This window comes from Xiphophorus hellerii, chromosome 23, assembly GCF_003331165.1.
Source record: "Xiphophorus hellerii strain 12219 chromosome 23, Xiphophorus_hellerii-4.1, whole genome shotgun sequence".
Lineage (NCBI taxonomy): Eukaryota > Metazoa > Chordata > Actinopteri > Cyprinodontiformes > Poeciliidae > Xiphophorus > Xiphophorus hellerii.
The window spans coordinates 5,796,645-5,819,073 of NC_045694.1; the positions used below are offsets into that span (position 1 = coordinate 5,796,645).

The 22,429-nt window shown below is 34.9% G+C and overlaps 1 protein-coding gene across 3 annotated transcripts in view; it reads right to left on the minus strand.

Annotated features, from left to right (window-relative positions):
• htr4 (5-hydroxytryptamine receptor 4) overlaps positions 1-22,429 on the minus strand; it is a 139,145-nt gene that overhangs the window by 23,698 nt on the left and 93,018 nt on the right. For 2 of the 3 annotated variants that reach the window (XM_032555747.1, XM_032555748.1), the window contains 2 exons: positions 18,421-18,574; positions 15,163-15,770 (listed from right to left, as the gene is read on the minus strand). In XM_032555747.1, coding sequence (XP_032411638.1) covers positions 15,163-15,770; positions 18,421-18,574 — 762 coding nt within the window. Of the gene's footprint in view, positions 1-1,707; positions 1,808-15,162; positions 15,771-18,420; positions 18,575-22,429 lie in introns of all 3 variants that reach the window. The other variant, XM_032555749.1, reaches the window with a different exon arrangement.

Consider the following 22,429-nt stretch of genomic DNA (forward strand, 5'->3'; position numbering starts at 1 on the left):
TGACAGCTCCATCCATTCTGCTAAAGTTAATCAGTTCGCATGATTTATAGCACCTTTATCCAAATTTATTTACACATCTTACAGTAATTTCCTTAATAAAAAAGTATATATTGGACAACAACATGGTCTAATTTGAGAAATTGTAAGCACAAAAACATATTGACGCCATAAAATGTGATCATTGTCCTCTATGTAGTCTAAATAAATTGTTACATATTGATGAATCTATAATAACTGCTGCAACAGTCTGCCCTGAATCCTTTTATTTAAATAACTATAAATGCATGTCATGCTAATAAATGTCCTGGCAGTATATGTTCAAACTGCTGTCGAATATTAATGGTGACAAATTTTGTTTGTCTCAAATCATTCTCAGAGCACTTTGCAAGGCTTCTCAGACTCCTAAATCATTCAGACACATTAAGATGAGGAGGAGCTTCACCTTTACTATGATTTTCTTCAAAACGATTGATTTTAAGCCTTCTAGCAATTTTACATTTTCTGCCCTCTCACTTTGAACAGGTTGTGACTAGTTCAGAGTAGAACTGCATCGACCAGTAAATTGACCAGTTTTCATTTCGGCTCAGCTTGCTCTTCTGTCAGTCTTCCTTCACCTCAACCAAGACCCCAAGAGATGATAATACACATTCAGTAATACCTAAGTACTATCTAATATTAGAAGTAATATACTGCATTCAGGTTTTCAGGAAAATATACTCCCTGTTCTGAAATGTCCTGAAGCCATGAAAACCCTATATTTTAAACTGTGGACACTGTTAGCATAACTAAATTAGCTTCCTACTTGAAATTGCATATTCTAGTAAGTTTTCAGCAAACATCTTGTGAAAAAATAATTTTCAAATGAATTATTTATTTAATATAATTGACAAGAAAGATCCTCAACAAATGGTCTGATTGTAAACTCTTAATTAAATGTCCTAAATCGAAGCCTGGAGTCTGATCAAATGAATGTAGGGGATACTAAGTGTATAGAAAACAGTTGTTCATAATTGATTTCTTTGTTGTATGTTGATGTATACCTTTGTATATGTACATGGCTACAGTATTTATAATAAATAAAATATATAAACACATGGTAGGATAGTAACATATACGAATGTTGCCAAAACCGCAACACAATGTCATCTTTTGCATAATGTGAATGGCAAATCATAGCAAAATCTAATGGGTTTTCATACATTTTTAAAAAGTTTTATCAAATCACACAAACTTGTCAAATTAAGCAACATTCTGGACATAGCTAAAATTCAAAAGGTATGGGTAACATCTGTCAGTGTTAATCCAGATGGATAGTTTTAATTTTGATGATTGTGTGTTATAGCAAATTAAAACTTGACATTTAGTTATTCCTGTTTTTCTGGGCCTTTTTTTAAACACACATTTTCCATCTACTCAACTTTTCATAAATATGCTTGAATATAAATATTTGAACAGCCAGCATTTTTTTTTTCTTTTTTGCCTCTTTTGTGAATTTTGTGACTTGTCTGCTGGACAACTTTTACTTAAGGCTTAGTGCTAAGCAAAACTTATCATAACAGACAAAAATTTGAATGCTATGAGTTTTCTTTTATGAATAAAATTACTTGAATAAGGAAACTTTTAGAAGGCACCAAAGTTAATGAGATGCGTCTGGAAATCTTAAGTTTCATTGCTTGTGTCACGGTGTGCAAGGCTTGACAGACTCACTTGACAGAACCTTGAGGTTCCCTAGAAATACAGCAGCTACACAGGCACTGGTCTGGTGTTGCAGAACCAGAGCAACAGCTTGGAGGCAGAGGAGCAGCCACTGGAGAAAATGGAGAGGGAAGAAGAGGAAAAGTAAAGGAGAATGTGGATCAAACAAAAGGATGAAAATTTGAAATAAAAGTACAATCCCAATAAGGAATAAGAAAAATAAATGACAGGTAAAATGGTGCAAAACAGAAAGGTATAAAATAGGGAAAACAATGAAGAAATTGTTTTATAAAACAATGAGAATAAAGGAAGGGCATGAAAATAAAATGGACCCAATGATGGAAAGTTTCAGAAAAAAGCATTTAAGCAAAATCAAATGTAGAAACAATAATGTGAGAAAAAAATAATAATCAGAGAAAATAAAATGTGATGATGTACCAAGAAATGGAAAGAAAGATGCACAAAACACAAGATTAAAGGAGTAATTAAGGATGGTGGTAACAGAGGGAGGGGCCAGGAGAAAGAAAGGGAGGAGCAGAGAAAGGAAAAACAAGGTTAGTTTACACCAAGAGGATTCATCAGACATCAGGCAGGAAAGACTTCAGAATGGGTGTGTAAATCTGTGAGTGTCTTAATGTTTGTGATATATGGTAGATAATTTCTCAATAACAATGGGAGAAAAAGTAAACCTGATGTGCATAAATATAATTTACAATAAAATATATATTTTTTCTTTTTACTATTGTTTCTCAAACTTTATCAACATTAAACCTGAGTGTCTTTCGTTAAAGGAGACAGACAATGTTAAATAACCGACTATAGTACACCAATAATATTTTTATATTTTATATCCAGTACAATAGATTAAATACTTATAGTAGTAAAACTAAGATGTAAAGTAGTAAAGTATGAGCTTCATTATCAGAAGTCAAATCTGAAAACTAACTGTAGGAATGACCCCAAGCTTTGGGTCACATGCTCAGCAATACTGCTTCATATAAATATTCATACATTTGCACAACAAAAACACATTTAACCCCTTATCAGGATCAGTCTGGAGCACAATTTTTCAGGAAATTAATATTAAAGTAAGAGAAAACAAAAACAAGTGATATTTTGTTATTTTGCATGGACAAGAAGAATGGAGAACAAAGACCAATCACTAGATGTACAAAGCTAGTAGAGATATACCCCAAAAGCTTGGTCTGAAACATAAAATACTGTAATGCACATTTAAGTTTCATTACATTGAAAATTCAACTCATGGGAACATTTGCAAAGCATTGTACATTTGCGAGAAACTGTTTTTTTCACCAGATTCAGTCGATCCCTACTCTGACTTTCACAATTAAATTATTATCTATCTTTAATAAAACTTTCTGAGCAGATTGATGCTCACACAGATCTTGCAGAACTAAGTTCAAACTCTGAAATGTTTTCTTTTAAGCTCTAAGATGTTGTCTCCAACTAACAGCTACGGTAATGACCTCAGTCTGGTTTTGATTACAGTGTGAAGCAGGCATATGAATATTACTTTCCAAGACATTCGGAATAAATTCTAGTGTGACTTCAGCAGGTACTGACATACTGAAAAAGTTAGTTTGTGAATATAATGAGGGAATGAGAGAGAAAGAGGTGGACCAACAGATTGAAAAATGTGGCAACCACAAGCTTACTGACTATAGTACACCGAGTTGAAAGATAAATCAGGCTGGGATATTGGACAAGAGTCTGTGCGGGCAGGGGTGGATGGTTATTTCTTTCCCATTATGCCAACATTCAACAGAGGAAAATGGAAAAGCTCTTTTGATTTCCAGAAATCTTAGATACTTTGGGATTTCTTTGCTGCAGATAAAATAAAAGAAAGGCTCAAGATGAAGCATTTTATCAATGAGAATTAAGTGCATCAAATTAAAATCAACTAACCTGTTTTTTGTTTTTTTATCGCATCTTACTGAAATATTTAACGAGAAGTTAGACACTAACATTGACAAAAAAAATGAAAAGCAGTTTAATGCATAAAATCTGTTTCACCTGCAGGGAGCATGGAAACTTGTACAAGACTGACTCTATAATGAATTTGTCTCCCAGAAATAATGTCTCCATATATGTCCAGGACTGAAATTGCATAATATAATCTTATTCCATAATTGTCTTTTCTTGATATAAGATTTGTTTCTAGTGAAGATACAACTCTCTTTACGTTAGCATTGTTAATCCTGCAGATGGTTGTTCATTTATATAACATTTCAGAAAGGTTGCCTTCTCTCCAGTAACCTTTTTCATATAATACCACTGTGGTTCACACTGTAATTGTACTTTGCACCCGGTGACACAGGCTACTATGGCAACCTGTTACCTATAATCAGCCCACTTCCTCCAGTTTGTTCATCCTATGGCTGCAGGCTGCATTTCTTCAGTCTGAAAAAATGAGCAGGGAGCTGCAGTTGAACACAACTTGATCAATAATTGCGCAGCAACAACATTCTCATTACTTTCTCTTCTTGTTTAAACAAACGTCAAGCGTTTTATGGGATAACATACTCAAAACCAAGTCTCTGACTAAGCACCAGTAAAAACATCATGAAATTAAAGGTAAATTGGATCATGTAAAACTATCTAAAGCTGGATAATTTGAAAATAATTATCTTTGTTTGGCTTGGCTCAGGCTTAGTTGTTGGGTCCAATGGACTGACTTTAGGTTTAAGCAAGGACAGAAACTTTGTCCTTTTCCACATTTTTGACCTACAACTAAAAATAAATGTGAATAACTACCATCTTGTTCAGAAAGTGCTGTCTTTACATCTGAATGAGAGCATGTGTTAGCCTGACTTGTATGTTATGGGTTTGCTGTTGAATGTACTGTAGCTGAAAACATCAACAGCTTGAAGCCACCACTTCATGTTAGACTAGTATTGTTTCAGATAGGTAACAACCCTAGTGTACAATTCAACCCAGAATATGTTTAAAAATGCAAAAGAAACAAAGAAAAAAAACTTATTTCAAAAATCCAAAGTTGACAGGCAAGTTTTCAAGAGTGAAAATTATGTGCAGTTATGACTCTTCAAAAACGTGATATGAACATGTGCCTTAAGTCATTTTCACTGGCGTATAATGTTTCTCTAAAAAGAGCTGTAGTGATGCAGCAGCTGCTGTTCGACCAAAAAGCAGGTGTGTTTTAAGACACCATGCACTCTCACACAGCAGAGTATTTTTAAGCTTTGTCCTTTCTTGTTCCTCACCTTCTACCTCCAGAATAATGAGCAAATGGAACAATAGCATGAAAAAGGGAGTAATATTAGCCATTAATCACGTTTATTTATGCCTGAATAAAAATAAATAAATAAGTAAAATAGTTATTTTTACTGAAACCTTTTTGTTTTAGACTGACAAATTACTACCATCATGTTGACTGTCAGTATGATGTTGCTGTTTGTTTAAACACTTCCTTAATTTTAAGCAAATTGCAACAAGACACAAACATTTCAAAAGTTCCAGTTTTATCTCATCAATCTTTATTTTTCACCTCAGTCAGACTAACATAAAAAGCAGAACAGTTATTTCCTTTGAGACAAAGGATTGGCTTTGAAATTTTCTCCAGCATAAAAGCTGTTTTGACAAACTAATTATTTTTGCTTTGTTCAAACGTCTGCCTACAGTCTGTGGTTTATTGATTAATGAAATAAAACATCTATAGTGAAGATTACAAAGTTTAGGATGATTGCATTAAAAGTTACCTCCAATAAAAAACAAAGTTTCTGTGAAGCTTTTCAGTCATTTGCTGTAATCAGTAATTTAAATAAGAAAAAAAAAATCCTCCTTGATTCACCTTGATGTTGAGAGTTTACTTTATAAATGGAGAATGGAAGGGCAAGGATGGATTTTAAAGCTTGGAAGCTTCACTGAATTATACATGAACATGTTCTAAATTGTGAGAAGGTACAATCTCTTTTTATCCTTTCAAAGAGACAGAAAAACATTTAGAGAAGAGGCTTTGACATCTGCTGATATACAAGAAGCATGAAAATGTGAGGAACTAGGGACAAATAACTTTATATTTCCTTATTTTTTTCTTTTAACTGAATAAGCTCTTACATAATCTGAGTTTCTTGCACTTCACCACAGTAAACCTCTTGCTTATTACAGATAAATGTAATCATCTCTCAATCTAAACAAGTTTGACACATTTGCCTGTTATTGAATATTACACTGTAATCTGCTCCCCGGCACCAATCAAATCCATTTGTCGCGTGAAGAGTAATCCTTCCTTTAATAAAATGAGGTAATGTATTTAGATGAGCTTGTTTCAATTCAATTTAAGATGCTAAAGTGCTTAATTGATTCTATTTGAATAAACAATTATGATTTAATTTGAGGCAGAGTCAAACAGTGTTGGCTCTATGGCTGTCACAAAGGAGAATGAAGTCGTTTCCCTATAACCAACCCTGCATATATGTAAAAAGAGAGAAAATTAACTGAATGACGTGCTTATAATACAATGCCCTAAAAAAAATCACACTAAGTGGCAATTCCATTAAAGGCTTAATTATGAAATGTATGCAGCTTGAGAAAGGAAATGTTTCTGGTTGCTTGAAGAACTACTGGCATTCCAAAGGTTTTAGAAATGTATTTTCAAATGAGTGTTACAAAACAGGTTAACTGCTGACAAAGTTATTAAACCTCTGATTAAATTGTCTATAAAGCAGACAGGTACAGAGTTGGTAAAAAAAAAGGCTGTGGTGTTGGTGGTTGCAAAAGCAAAGACTTGGGCTTCAGATACTTTAGAGAAAGACTTTTTGTTGGCTTCAAAGAAGTTTTGGTAAATTATTGGGTGACTCAGAAAGAGAAAGAAGGATCCTTCCCAGGTTGTGTTTTGTTTGGGAGTGGAACTGCAGACTCAGACTGGGAATATTTTTGGTTGGTGGAAGGAGCACTATGAGAATCTCTACAATCCGGTCACCATGTCTGCCATGGGGTGGGGAGAATTTGAGCACTTAGAGGGAAGCAAATGGATTAAAAAGCTACAAAGTGGTAGGGCATCAAGGATGGACACCTTTCAGCCTCCCTTGGAAAGGCATTTGTTAGGTTTTTGGAGGAAAAGATGGAGTAGTGTGGGTTTCATTCATCATTTTGAAACCAAGATTGTTCAACACAGTTTTTAGCCATACATCTATTTTCTCACATATTGAAAAAAACAAAAAAAAACAACAACATGGAATTAAAAAGAAAAGTCAAACTCATTATTGTTTTATTGCAACCTGTCGTTCAGCTACAAATCCTGCTCAGTGAAATCAGCTTACTAAAAAGCCAGTAAGATGACAAGAGAAAAGATTTTAAAAACTGTAATTCTTTTTCTTCATCACCTCTTCTCTAATCTCTTTGTGACAACCAACCAGCAGGGGGCGCCCTAGATAGATAACGTTAAATTCATTCAGCTTGAATTATTAAAATTTATGCTCCAGGTATAACTTAGACTAAGAATAAGATTCGTTTTTTTCCTCCCGCTTGCTAAGTTTTCCAAAAGTTTCGAAAAATATAAACTACCTAAAACTGGATCTATAGGAGGAAGAGAAAAAAAAACTGAAGACACAAGAAGAATTACTTTATTCATCCCAGCAGGGAAATTATTTCGCAGTTACAGCACACAACAGGAGCTGCGTCTGCAGGCAGCCAGCTGAGCCGGCACCATTTTTGAAGGAGGACATGCAGCAAAGGTCGTCGGGACCGGGAGTCGAACCCGCGACCTCCGCGGGTCTAAGGCCTCCAAATGTGGGGCGTGCTAACCCCCTGCGCCACCACAGCACACCCCACAAGGAGATATTGTATGAGCATCTCACTCTAAAATTCTTCTGTTTTGTTATTTTCATAAACAACAAAATATGTTGCACCATTTGGATTGTGATATGTAATGGTTACTAATATATTTCACTGCTTTGCCATTAACCTGAAATGAAGGTGCTAAATGGTGACAGCAAATTAACTGCTGTGGAGGTGAAGGTATAAGTTCCAAAATCACACGCTACTGAAGTCTCCATAAAACCTAAGACATGCCCTACATCTTATATTAGTGTATCAAGCTACATTGAAACAGGCTTCTTCTATTTGATCTGAGTGACTGAAGATAAGATCCAAAGTGTCACAGAAACGAATGTATGATTGGAATTTTAAAACTAATATACAGTCTGATTCTTCCAGCATCAAATCAAAAGCTTTGAAGAATAGTTGTGCTTGCTTCGTAATTTATATGTCATTTGAACCAACAGGAAAAATAATTGTAAAATTCCACTCTCTTTAAAATTGTTGTTGGCTCAGTTTTTTGTGCTTTATGGCTGTGTGTTTAACCACCTCTGTGTTTTATTGCAGAGCAGCTGAAATAAAAACGTCAGCAGCATACCAGCCAGCAAAGTCTGAGTCAAAGGCTTCATCTCCCAGCAGGGGGGGAAGCTCACACACAGTACATTTTGACTGTCACAAATGATGGAAACTGGTCATTAACTTTGCGTTTTAAAGAACCAAAACATAAATCATTTTACCTGTTATTATTAAAGTAAGTATAGGAGGTTTAAAAATGAAGTTTAAGGCATTTCTTTTTTAAATATTTACTTTTTTATGCTCAATTTGCTTTCCTCCTTTCCAGATGATTAATATTCATCTGCTTTTTAAATATTATGTTTGTGCTTCAAGTCTGCGATTATTTATGTCCTTTTTTGGTCTACCTGCATGAGTAGCATTTTCTTCTCCAGTTCATTCTCTAACCTTTGCAATTCAACCCTCATGTACTTCACCTTACTCATTATTCTCTCTAATTTCTCACCTCCACTCTGACCTATTAACTCATCTTCTACTCACTTCTTCCAAACTTTCTCTCCTTCCTGCTTTCATCTCACCCTTCTCTTTCTTTTCTGCTTTCTCCTTCCTTGTTTTTCTCTTTATGTTGTTTCTCCTCATTTGTTTTGAATGTGTTGTTCTCTTTTGCATTTTGTTTCATTTTTTCAGTTTTTTAATTATTTAAAATGTTTTTGATACTCCATCAGCCCTCTTTCTTAATACTTACCATATTTTCTTCATTTATCCATCTCACATTAAAATGTCCATCTCATTAAAATGACCCTTTCTGCCTTTTATTTTGTCTTTTCTCTTCCTCTTTTGTGTACATTTTATCCATTTCACTATTTGTGTCTCATTTTGTTACCTCCAACAGTGAACAATTGTTTCTCGATACTGCTTGTTGTCTGGGGACTGACTCTTTATAGATAAATGACTCCAGTGAGAGTATAAATACTCAGGAGGCATTTTGTTACTGTCTGTGACAGAGTGTATAATGAGCAGTGTTAAGACGCCATGGAGAATGAAGGTATCATATGTCATTCCTTTACTTTGCCAGCTTAAGTGGCTGATTCATCATAATCAACATAGATTTCACTGTTATGTTTGGAGTACAGCAAGCATATATAATGATTCAATAAATCAGAGTTCATTGTGAAAACTAATTTAAGGATTAGTCTCCTAACATATTAAACAGTGGTTGGATCCAACAATTACCAGAAACAATTTGTTATAAGCTGTTTTTCTTGCCTGTAAGCAAACAAGTTCATGAAAGATTGTGTGGTTATTGCTGCCCAACAGCTTGCTGATTGCTGGTTTGGATCTCAACTAGAGTCCTAGAAAGGATGTATTATTTATCTAATATATTTGATATTTCAAGCCTTGTGGAGATTCTACAGTTATAATAAAACAATTATTGAATTTGAATTTAATACACCAGGAGCTTAGTTTCTCATGAAAAAAAAAACAATGACAAAAAATGTTTCTAAAGACAACAGTTTTGTTCTGTGCAGTCTGAATATAAACATCATTTCACAATTTTACAAATTTAAATTCTGAGAAAAAGACCAAAATAAAATTAGTTATTTTACTAGTGGTCTAAATCTTCTTAAAGCTGCAGTAGGTAGCTAATAAAACTATGATTTTAACTTATTTTTTATATCCTCCCTGTTGTCCTGCAGATCTGCAGAAATACACCTCTCCCAGTCCGAAGCAACCAGTCAGAGCCAGGAGGAAGGTCTCAGTGTTTATCGTGCTCATGTATGCATGATTCATTCATTGTCCAAATTAACAAATAAGTTGTAATAGTTTTTTTAAGCCTTGATATTTCTTGAATAAAATTCCTTATTTGACAGATTTTGGAAAATAAAACACTGAAATCAGCTTCCACCGAGTATGAATGTGTCATAGTTTCGAGATCACCACTACAATCAATGGTTTGACATCTCTTTTATGCTAATATCTGTAATAGCATAAAATGAAAAAAAAAACCTTAGTTTTTTTTTTTTTTTGCTTTACTTCCTCTGACTAATAACCGGGACATGATTTCAACACCCTTAGACTGACCGGCAATAACTCCACCATGGGTCTCACTCAAGAGGAGCCTAAAACCCATTCTGGGCCACTCTGACATACTCTTGGCATTTTAAAAGCTCTGACTCTCACAGCTCAGTGACTGCCCTGTAATGGACCATGTGGGAAAGGCTTACATAAAAAGGGATCCAATCCATAAAGCTCTTCAGTAGAATGGACATCTGACTGAGCCTGTAGAGAAAATAGTTATGTTTTGGTCTGTTTTCGTGACTGCCCCAGGCAATCTCCTCAACTTGAGATTCTACATTTCAAAGCAAATTAAATAGTGTCATCATTTTTTATTTTTATTATTTTTTATCAGTTGATGATGAGTGATGTTTGCGCAGGACATCAGAGAGGACAGTGCGTGGTGTACAGATATGTGTAGAATTGGTAGGTTTGACTTATCCAAGTTTATTTTTCCAGTGCTTCTGTTCCTTTTACATTTTTCATACTTTTTGAATCATGACTCCTTCTGTCAGCCCCCTCAGTTTGTATTTTTGTAGAGTCCCTCCAGACATCTTATATTCTGAGCTGATTGACAATAAACCTGTTCCTTTTAGCAACAGTTTTTGATTATATGATGTGTTCCCCTGTGATTTCCAACGAAATGTTTCATTATCTGTTTTGCTCATCTTTTTACCCATTTGAATTTTCCTTTGCTTGCAGACAATTTACTTGCATTTTAAAGTTTTTAATCATGTCCCTTGCTTTTCAGCTACTACAGCTAACAATGAGTAAACTTTTTTTATTTAGCAAGCACCTTGTTTTACATTACTAATGTGACATAAAACTGGTAAAATCAGACTTTTTAATGCCCTGTGCTATTTGGTCTATCCACCATCGCATGATCTCTTCTCTTTTATTTTAAAAACAGAACAAACAGTCAGAACTCAGTTAACCAAAGATGTTTTAAAAATGATCATGAAAGTAGAAGTACAAAAAGAAACTCTGACACACCTTTGTCTGCTCTCAGGAGATTACTTAAGTGCGGCGTCCATCAATCTATTGTGTTTCATTTATCTGAGATGATTTCATACTGCTATCATGTCCGAAAGGAAAACACATTACTGCAAACTCAATTTATCTCTATTCAAACCCTCTTGACCCATTCAGAAGAAAAGACTAGGTGAGTAAGGAGTAAGGAGCTGGTTCATTGTTCCTCATCAGGACAAAAGCCAGAATGCACTTCTTAAACTTGAAGTTTGACTCTATCACAGCAGAGAACATTTTCCCTGTAAATCATCAACTACTTCTACCTTATAAAACACAAACCTATAATTTTCATACAGAAAGGATCCAGCAAAACTGCATAAGTTCAACAGTCTGAGGAAGTAGAAAGCTTTCCTAAACCAAAAGTAACACTTACCTACAAACTGTGCTATTTATTGTAGGCTTATTAAGCTAAGCAATAACGAGACAAGGTTCCAAAAAGCTCTGTTAATGCATCAATTTTAACATTATACCTTTTGGACAACAGGGCTATATGTTGATGGCTTTTGTATTCAAAGCAGAAACTTTGACAAGTGGTACACAGACCTTAGGGTGCCCCTATGAGCCATAAAATCATGTGAGCAGAACCTTGTTTGAGTGTTTCTGTAGTACAGCTATTCAGGTTCGGGATCTCAGGGGACACCAGCACTCAGTAGATGGTTACCAGCACACAGCTCCAGCCTTCCAGAGCTGTCAGTGAAATTTAGAGTCCTAGCAAAAGGACAGGAGGAGCGAAAATGAAACTGCTTGGACAGGTACAGTATATATATATATATATATTTTCATGACTATTTATAAGGCAAGAAATCCCACTTATTAACCTGACAGGGCACACCTATGAAGTGAAAACCATTTCAGGTGACTACCTCTTGAAGCTCATCAAGAAAATGCAAAGCAGTAATCACAGCAAAAGGTTGCTACTTTGAAGAAACTAGAATATAAGGGGTATTTTCAGTTGTTTTACACTTTTTTGTTTAGTGCATATTTCCACATGTGTTATTCATAGTTTTGATGCCTTCAGTGCGAATCTACAATGTCAATAGTCATGAAAATAAAGGAAACTCATTTAATTAAAAGGTGTGTCCAAACCTTTGGTCTGTACTGTATATATATATATATATATATATATATATATATATATATATAGTATATATACAGACACAGTTGTGTTCAAAAATTTGGACACAACTGTGTGTCCAAACCTTTGGTCTGTACTCAGTTCAGACCAGAAGTTTGGACACACTTTCTCATTGAATTCAATGAGAAAGTGTGTCCAAACTTTTGGTCTGTACTGTATATATATATATATATATATATATATATATATATATATATATATACAGATTGATTGGGATTAAATACTTGCATTACAAGGATTAGGAAAATCTAAGTGAAGCAGGACCAAGGAATCATTGAAGCCTCTAGGGATTTCCACAAATGCACTGAAGTGTAATGTTTGCAGCCTGGCGACAACTGAATAGATGATATCACATTGAGTGTTGCCAGGTAACACAGGTAATCCCTGTTGGAAGAAACCATGAATACAAATTCACAGTAGTTCATGTGGAAATATTACATGTCTAAAGCTGCAAAAAATCAGTTGATTATTTTTTGCCTAATCACTTGAGATCAGTGACCAACAGGTAAAATACAAATAAACTTTAAAATCTGAATTTTTAAAGTGGATTAAGTGCATCAACACAAAAAACTGCCACTATTTGCCTTTAACTTTCTCATGATGTGCAGTATGAGGTGGTGAGGAAGACGCTGAGGACCCAGGTTAGAATGAAGAAATGATGATTTAATGATCCCAAACACACAATTATCCAGGCAGCACAGATGAGCAGGAGGCTATTACTCATAACTGGTAGCAACTGGAAATAACTAAACCAAAACGACAGACTTGATGGCAGACTAGACGCGACGAGACGGAAAGACAGATTAGACAAGGACCCAACGAGGAACAAGGAACACAGGTGGAATTAAATACACAGAGGGTAATCAGGGAACGAGACACAGCTGGAAACAATCAAGGGGTAGCCAGGACAACGCAGAGACTCAGTAGACACAGAAACCTAAAATAAACACACAGAAAAACTCAAATCCTCACAAACTTGATGCACTTATGTTGGCATGAAAACTGATAATGCTTATGAATACATTGTATAAAGTAGAAAAAAATAGTTATCTTGTGATTTCTTCATTTTCTGTTGCATCAAAGCCACCCACTTCACCAGAAAACTTGTCGCATTTTTTCCTCTGAAAATAATCAGCAAGTAGGACTTCAAACTTTTCCAAAAATCTGCCTTGATAAAGCCTCATTGCTCCACGTAGATTTCATTGTAAGGGTTGAACCATAATGCAAGTAACAAAAGCTGAAAACCCTCAAATAAATAAAGTAATAACTGCAATGCAATAATGTTATAATTTTTTTGAGCCACTTAACATAAGAAAATGTAGTGTTCACTATCGAAAAGCACTTGAATAGTTGATAACTGTATAACAAATGAAGGTCACATGTCGACTGTGCTCTTCTTGAATTTCTGCACATTCTACTAATTAATCTAATTACCAAATAAATTCAAAAGTTAACTGAATAATATTTATCCACATATAAAATAATAAATTTACATAATAAGCCACTGAAAAACATTCTGAACACAGCTTTTGTATAACAGATAATTCTAACACTGGGTCTATATTAATTAGATACAAACCTCACAATAATATTTATTCTTAAAAGAATGGATATGACTATATTAATCAGAAAATATTACTATAATAACCAGAAAAGGCTTCCTTTTTTACATGTACCTTTTCCTTAGAATCGGAGGCCATTTTCATGAATTAACTCCTACCAATAGATGTAATTCAACCAGATGGAGATTATATTAGATGCATTATATTCCCATGCCAGAGGATTATGCAGTATGTAAATATGACATTCACTGAGACACAAATAATTATTTAACGGACACAGATTTGAAAAGTGCATTATGAAAAAAGTAATAAAAAAAAACCAACTATATAAATGTTATGTGGATAGAGTACATGATTAAACCCTTGATGAAATCAAAGGTTACGAAGTGCCTTTTTTGTTACTCCTTTTTTACATCTACACTTTACATGTGCGATTAATCTCTGTCAGCATAACAGGATGAAGATGACATGAAAAGGCTAAAGTGACACACTGCCATTCATGAACCAAGATACGATTCTTATTGAGATATAAAGACAGATGGAAAAACACTTAACTGGCAACTGTGGAATACGCTGAACATAATGTCCTTATCAGCGTGAAACATGAGCTCCACGTAAAAGGTTTATAGAATAATGATACTTAAATCATTTAAACCCATAAGGACTAGAATAAGTACTTAAGGAATTAAAGTCATCTCCATCATACCTGAAAAGAAGTTAGTTTGTTCTCACAGCAGATGGCTCATATTTGCAAATTGTGTCATCCTGATGATGTCAACAGTAACACGTTTTTAAAATCAGACAACACACTAATGTCTTTTTGTAAATTGTATAAGACTACCAAAGCAAAGACATATAGTAGAAATATAAGATATTAAATTATAAATTCAACTGTAAGAAACAATTAAATAGTTCCATTGACAATGTAGGACGTAATATTTTGCTTTTGTCAGTGCTGATTAGCGTTAATGCATGTTATGCAAGAGTTATATTTTCGGTACAAAAGATATATACTGTAGTCATAAAACACAGCTTTAAATTACTAGATGTGCTGTAACTTGACAACTCAGCCTTTTAATTCAATATTTAAACATTAGGAAGTTTCTCATAATTTTCAATCTGTTTCTTCTTCAAAAGTATGATTGTTTTAAACTGTTAAATGACATTCCAACAACAGTTTTTTATGTTTTAAAATAATTTAAAAAAAACTGCTGCCAGTAGAGCTCTAAAATAATTGGATATGTGTGTTTCATGATGTAAACCTTCCAAAAAATGCATGTCTTGAAGTTTACACATAAAATCATTTTTAATATAAATGCTCTGTTGCCTGATGCCACAGAACTCCAATCACAAAATAAAATGGTTTATAGAACTTACTTGAGTACATGTGTTGAACCGTTGATCTGCGTGGCTGTGCAGGTCGTGCCTGTTGCCATAATGGATGGCCTGCGATACCTCTTCCTCCCACAACATAGGATGATGAGGAAGGCACGGCGGAAGGATTTGTTGAGGAAGGCGTAGAGAATGGGGTTGAGCATGGAGTTTATGTAACCCAGCCACAGGCAGGCGGTCCACAGCTGTTCGGGCACTGTATAGCCTATAAATGGGTCCACCACATTGGTGACAAAGAATGGTGCCCAGCAGAGGCAGAAACATCCCATAATGATGCATAGAGTCTTTGCTGCTTTTGTTTCTGTTCGCATACGATGGTTGCGTTGATGGTCAGCAGACTCTGATGTTGCACCCACTCCTGGGCTTGCACCGGAGGTACCAGGAGTGCAGGCCCCAGCCCCGCCTGCCCGCTGTAGCATGCTGATCTGCAGGGCGTGTGCGCGAGCCGTGATGTAGATCCTCTGGTAAGCCAGCACCATTAGGACCAGAGGGATGTAGAAGGCCACCAAAGAGCAGGTGAGGGCGTATGGCTTGTTGACCATAAAAATACAAGAAGTGGAGTTGCTGCTTCCATTGTGGCGCCTTTCCTCAATCTGGGAAATACATGAATAAAGTGAAAAAAAAAATCAGATAACACAAAGAACAGTTCATTTTAAAATTAGATATTGATAGTTTTGAAGAAAAAAATGCTTTGCAACCTGAGAATCAATTTTTTATTTTTTCTATTAATTTTGTAACTAAATCTTTTATTTATCTTTTACTTTAATACAGCAAAAGTGGAAAGCATATTTAGTATGAGAACTTGAACTTCTGAACTGTGATATAAGACATCTTTTGACTTGAAACAATCCATTGAAAATTCCACATTCTCCCCTGCTCATTCACTACAACCCAGCCTCCACACATCACCATTAATCCAAGTGAAATCTGTTTTATTTGTATTTCACGTCTGTAGTGCACTCAGCTTAGGAAAAAGAGATGAATAAAAAATAAATCTCCATCCCCAGATGGAAGGTTCTTTCTTTTCAGGAAATGGTCTGTTTAAAAATTAAATTTTAAAGATTTTGTTTGTCAGTGTCTGTTAACACTGTTGAATCTCTTGCTTAAAGAGACACAGAAGTAAGACAGTTGGGTTTTAAACAGGATAAAACACAATAACTTGTTCATTGGTCACAGCCATCCACGTCCCATTAGCAGGTAGCATATAGCACTTCCAACTTTACAGTTTCACCCTGGATGTACATTACATGCATATCCGCTCGGCTGCAAATCCAATAGGTGCTTCAAGAAGCATGCGTGGGAAATGTGAAATCATGCGATAAAGCCAGCGACAAAAAGTGGTGACATATAAAATGGCACCACTTGAGTGGTGTCAAGGATGGACTAACTTCTAAATTAGTAATTGGCCTATGGAATTGGAACTGGCAGATTTTCAATTTGGTTGACCCCCAACCACCCCACTGGAAACAGCAAAAAAAGAGAAAAAAAAAATCAACCTTATTTAATCCTTCTTAAATGGTTTTATATAGAAATTCTTGAAGGGAAATCTAAATTGTCTAAGAATTCTCATATCTTCAATGCTTAATTGCAACATAACAAGTTTAATAAAATATCTGGCAGCTGCTAAATTACTGTTGCCTCATGGTACATCATTACAGAGCCCAAAACCGACTCAAAACTTGTTGACTTGTCTTGGGATTGAGGGTGAAACCCCTGCTTCTCTGGTCAGTAGATACAAGGAATTCCTGAAAACCACAACAATAACATAGGACAGCACAAACAACTACCGAAATGTTGCAAAGTCTGCCTCTTGTCACCTTAGTTCTGGTTTGTTTTGCTGAGTATCAGAGCTCTAGTTGGTGCCAAAAGTGACTGGCTTCACAGAATATTCAAACAGCTTTAATTAGACCCGCAGAGATCTGCTGCCACTGCATGGGGCTAACTTTGGATTGCAGCTGCACTAAACTCATGTTTGTGTGTATTTGAAAAAAGGGAATGGAATATGTGTGTGTAAATGTTCTTTAGCTAAACTTTGGCCAAACTGAGAGGTCCAGTCTCCCGCTTGACGAGCAACTCAGACGCGATTTCTGCTGGCAATAAGACAGAGGAGCTAAAGAGATTTACTTCTGTCTTGGCAACAGTATGTAGCATTTTTAACACACAGAACCTCAATTAATTTGTCAGATAACAAGTATTTCAATCATACTTATAAGCAAATAAAGTCTGAAAATTATTTTATTGTGTAGCTAATGTTACCTGACAAAAAGTATTGTCTGTCTGTCTAACGGATCAATTCTTGGGTGCTTGGGTTTTGTTTTTCATTTGTGCTTTTTGATCATTTTTTTTTTTATTTTAGGTTATTTCTTTAATTTCATTATCAAACATTGTGGAACATAAAGCTGATAAGCTGATCGTTCTCCGTTTTCTGCTGTTGACCTTTTGGCTTTCATGAATGTTTCGTTCTTGGGGAGTTTTTCCACTCCACTGTCGCTACATACATGCTCAGTATAAAGGATTACTGTAAAGTTAGCAACTAAATGCAAATGATTTCCTACTCATTGCATGCTTGTCCAGAAGTGAATGGTGCAAGTAACTCCATTTAGTGAGTTAGATAGAAACCTTTTAAACTTCTTTGAATATTTAACTATGCTTACTGTACTCTACATAAAACCAGATGTACATTTCAACAAGTCACTTTAAATGCTAAAAGATCAGCTTCAATTTTATACTACTAATTATAATAATACAAAATCAGCTTTTAAATACTACCCTCCTTCCAAGAAAATATTTTGATTCTAGAGTAAAAAATGTTTTGGTTCAAACTCTTCTATTTAAATAACTGAGAAAAATGTATTGCTAAAACAAAACACTTCATTCAGAAAAGATAATTTACATTTTAGTTGAAGAAACAAAAACTGACAGCCTGTGTTGTCAGTGTTTCATTTGTTGGCATGTTTATGTTGTTTTCATGGCAACATATGAGACATTTCTTCAGTCTAGTAAACAAAGATCCATGAGACAACAATTTATCTCATTGTTGCATGTGGACACTAACCTCTTATGCAAACAATGTTCTGAAAGACTTGTATTTACGATTATTTTTTATAGCTTTGTTTCCCTGCAATTGCTTTGTTGCCCACTGAGATGCTCAACATATTTGACAATATATAAAGTACATAACTAAGTAACCTATAGTCTAAAATAAATCTTTTTCCAGCTCTAACTCAAACTCCTCCAACTCACCAGGTGGTCGATACCGATGCTGTTCCAGCCCTGCATGATGGGCAGGAAAGAGATGAAAGTGGGAATGACCCAGCAGCCACCGATCATTAAAGTCACTCGCATGGGCGTCATTTTGTTCCGGTAGACCAGCGGCTGGCAGCAGATAGCGTAGTACCTGCAGAGAGATCATTGCAGGGAGGAAAATTGGATCAGCTCAAATCAAAAGATTTAGCAGATTTTCAGTTCATCAGAAGCAGCCAAAAGAAATCAAGCTGCCAATAAACTAACAAGTATCAAAATTAGGTTTTATCCCAATGACAGAAGCCCAGCTTTTTAATCAAAAGTATTTTGTCCATGGAAAATACCAAAAGATGCAGTGTGCTGCTCTGATTTTGTTTATCGTTCTATATTTTAAATTAGCTCTCTTGGCATGATAAGCAAAACTATGTTCCCAGTGAATTTGCAAAAACATTCTAACCCATGTTGTATTAGATCTCTACACAGAAAAGTTAAAACTGAAAAAAACAAACAAACATATTCCACACATTTTATTCAACAACTGTCATGTCTTTGTAATCCTACTGACTATTTATGCCTTATTTTTAGTTAATATACCTTCTCAATTATTTTGTTTATTTGAGCTGTTTTTAATGGATGTAACCTGCAGATCAAACAAGTAGAAATCAACCACTTGGTTAGGGCAGCACTATTTTATTTAGTCAAAATTAAATTACTGTGGTGTAGTAACTTTTTTACAGGATAAAAAAAATCTAACATTTTCTGTAAACATAAAATTAAACATAATCATTGTGTTAGTGTGCAAACAAAATATTTGAGAGTTTACAGCACTTACATTCAAATATATTCATAAAATCGGATAAACAAGATGAAAATCTCAGTGTTAAAATATTTTGAATTCAAGAGAAACTAGGTATGCTGTTTCTGTTGCATATTGTGGGTAAAAGCTCCTCTAGGACAGAGGAGATGCTTTAATTATTTAAAATATGTGGATGGAAAGACCTTCTGACTAAGAAAATATTTTACTTCTGTTTTAATGTTACCAATATTAAATTATTTTATTCTGAATATGACATGCACTGAACTTTCTACATGATTCTCCACTGAAAAAGGAGCCAATGTCACTATGTTCTGTTCATCCACAATGAAGTACAGCATAAAAGAGATAAGGGCTATTTTTTTACGTGGAATTCTGTCAGCTACAATGATGTAGCTACTTGCTGTGCTAAAAACAAGAACAAGATCAGAATTATTAGCAAACCTGCTAATGGAGGAGAGAAAATGACATTGAATTACTATGATGCATGGAGTTTGTAAAGGAATTCTGCTTCCACAGTTTGAAATCTACTGTTACAAATTTCAACCATGTGCAGACATGTGTACAATTTATGTCTTCTATTTATGACCAGCTAAACATGTTGATATGATTTATTTGTGATTAGATTTTTACTTTTTTTATTCACTGCTACTTATCCATTTGTTGTGATGTAAACTTTATCTTGCGGCAGTGTAAAGTTTTACGGATTTCAGTGAGAATAAATTAACTTAATTCTTCATATTCTTTTTTTAATCTTATCTGTCTTATTTTCTCTATGCTTAGATATTTAAACTCAAAAACTGTTACCAATTTTTTGTGTCTTTCTTATCCATCAGACAATGAAACTTTATTGACCTGGGTTCATAACTAAGCAACAAGTTTGGCAACTTGTTGCCAATAATGTGGCAACATGTTTATTTGCAGTTATTGCTAGCTATTTTTTCATATTTAAAATAAAAGCAGAAGCCCTGAAACTGCCATCTCATATTTAATGCTCAAATTCTCCAAGCATGCATTCCCATGAGCTATAAATCTACACCGGCTTTATTGCTACAATGTAGTTAATGTTTCATCATCTAGTTTTCTATGTTGTTTCATCATTTGACTGATAAAATCTATGCTTTAGGCATTTTGTGTACAATATAACTTCTACTATCTATCCATTTTCTATACTTGTTCAATCCTCCTACTACTACTGCCTATCTTCAGCAGTCACTGTTTATACCCCGTACAGGTATAAACACAAGTCTGTCCTGTGTTTATTACAGAAAGACACAGGACAGACAACCATGGCTGAACATAGTCACACCTAAAGGGCAGTTAATTACATTCACATCTTTAGTTTGTTGGAGGAAGCCAGAGTGCCCACAGAAAACCCTCAGAATGGGAAAACATGCAAACGACACGCAGAAAAGTTCAGAGGTTCAGAGTATAATTCAAGCCCAGACAGCATGCTATCAGTCAATGGTATCCAAATAGCTACACTTTATTTGAAAAGGATGAATAAAAATGCAAACATATTAGATAGTTGTGTGAAAGAAAGAAGGAGGAAACAGAAATACACCAAATAAAACCAGTGAGACTAAAATTCATTAAGATAAAAAAAAAGTGAATAAACAGAAGAGGGTTTACGAGATGAACGCATACTGTAACAAATCCGCTTCATCTCTGCATGTGGAAGTGTTTGTTTGTGCAAACAAGCTGGAGCTTAACTGTCCTCAGATTGCAGGAAACTGACAAAGTCAACCGGCTAAACTTTCTGACCTGATGTTTCGATGTGTAGGCGTATATTTGCAAACAGGTTATTTGTGTGGGCCTTTGAATATTCCAGCTATGCCAAAAATAATGTCCAACTGCATCACATGTGGGGCACAGTATGTAAACGTGCACTGATTCATCCACATCAGGGCATGTATTGTGTATTTTTGCAGCAAAAATAAATATAGAGGAATGTATGACGTGCAACATGGGTGAAAATATGTGCAGGTGGAATACAGCTGCTACGAGGGTTATTTTAGTTTAAATCAATTTTTCTTGTACTAAGCTATGGTTTAAGGTATACTCACTACAGACGGCATCACCTACAAAAATTCTTTCACATTTAAAAAGGCAAGCAGGTTTTTTGAAGCCATTGGTAGTATACGATGGATGTAATATTTTAAAACTTAAACCTATGTGTCTTAGGACAATGGAGTACATTTAGATATTGTGCCAACTCTGAAATATTGACCCTGAGGCTCATTTCTAATATTTTGAATAACTAGTGTGGCATTTTTCCTTGTTGTGGAATAGTGAATGCTTAGAAAGATCCTTGTATGACCAAAAGAAAGAACCATGACCTGATTCTTAGTACGAAGAGTTGGTGGTTTGCCATGTGGGTTGCATTCCTGTTTGTGGTGTTCTTGGGCAGGCTCACAAGGCTTCACAATGAACACGAGAGAGTCTGTTCAGATCAGCAGGATGGTATGTCCCTTCCAGTCAGGGAAAGTCTTGGGATTTTTTAAAATGAGACTGAGTGAGCATCTGAGGAAAGGTATGTCTGAGTACCTCTCCTGATTTTGTTGAATCTCAATCTCGCATAAACAATGGACGTATGTATATTGAATGATGAAGTCCAAAGCCTCCACAATCACCATCCATGCCCCGTTAAAACATCAGCCCACTGTGATGTCTGTAAGCCCCACATGAAGGACATTTGCATGAGAGAACTATCTAGTCTAGTTCCTCTGCCAAATGTGGATTATGTTGTCAATTGTATTACACATAGCAAAAAAATCCCATCAATGTTGTTCTTAATTTTAAGATTTTTTTTTTTTTTTTGCGCCAAAAGTTGGATATTAGTTTTAAATTTTTTTATCAAGTTTTAGTCAACCCCAAATCTCAAAAAATGAAGCAAAATTCCTTACTGGGAAGATTACCATTTCACTTCCTTGAATTATGTAAGACACAAATGATATACCAGTATTGTAGCAAATTATGATTGATTCAGTCTGAACTCATGCTTCTACAAGAAATAACCATCTCTTGTTGTATTGTTTTAATGAAGGGAATAAATCCAAGATAAAGAAGTAAAAATCTTGTATTGATCATGTCAACAGGTGATAAATTTATTATAATGTTGTTACCTTCTAGAAAATAAAGGATAAGCAAAAATATGTGTTTTTTTTTATTTATGTTGGTTGTGTTGCTGCTATT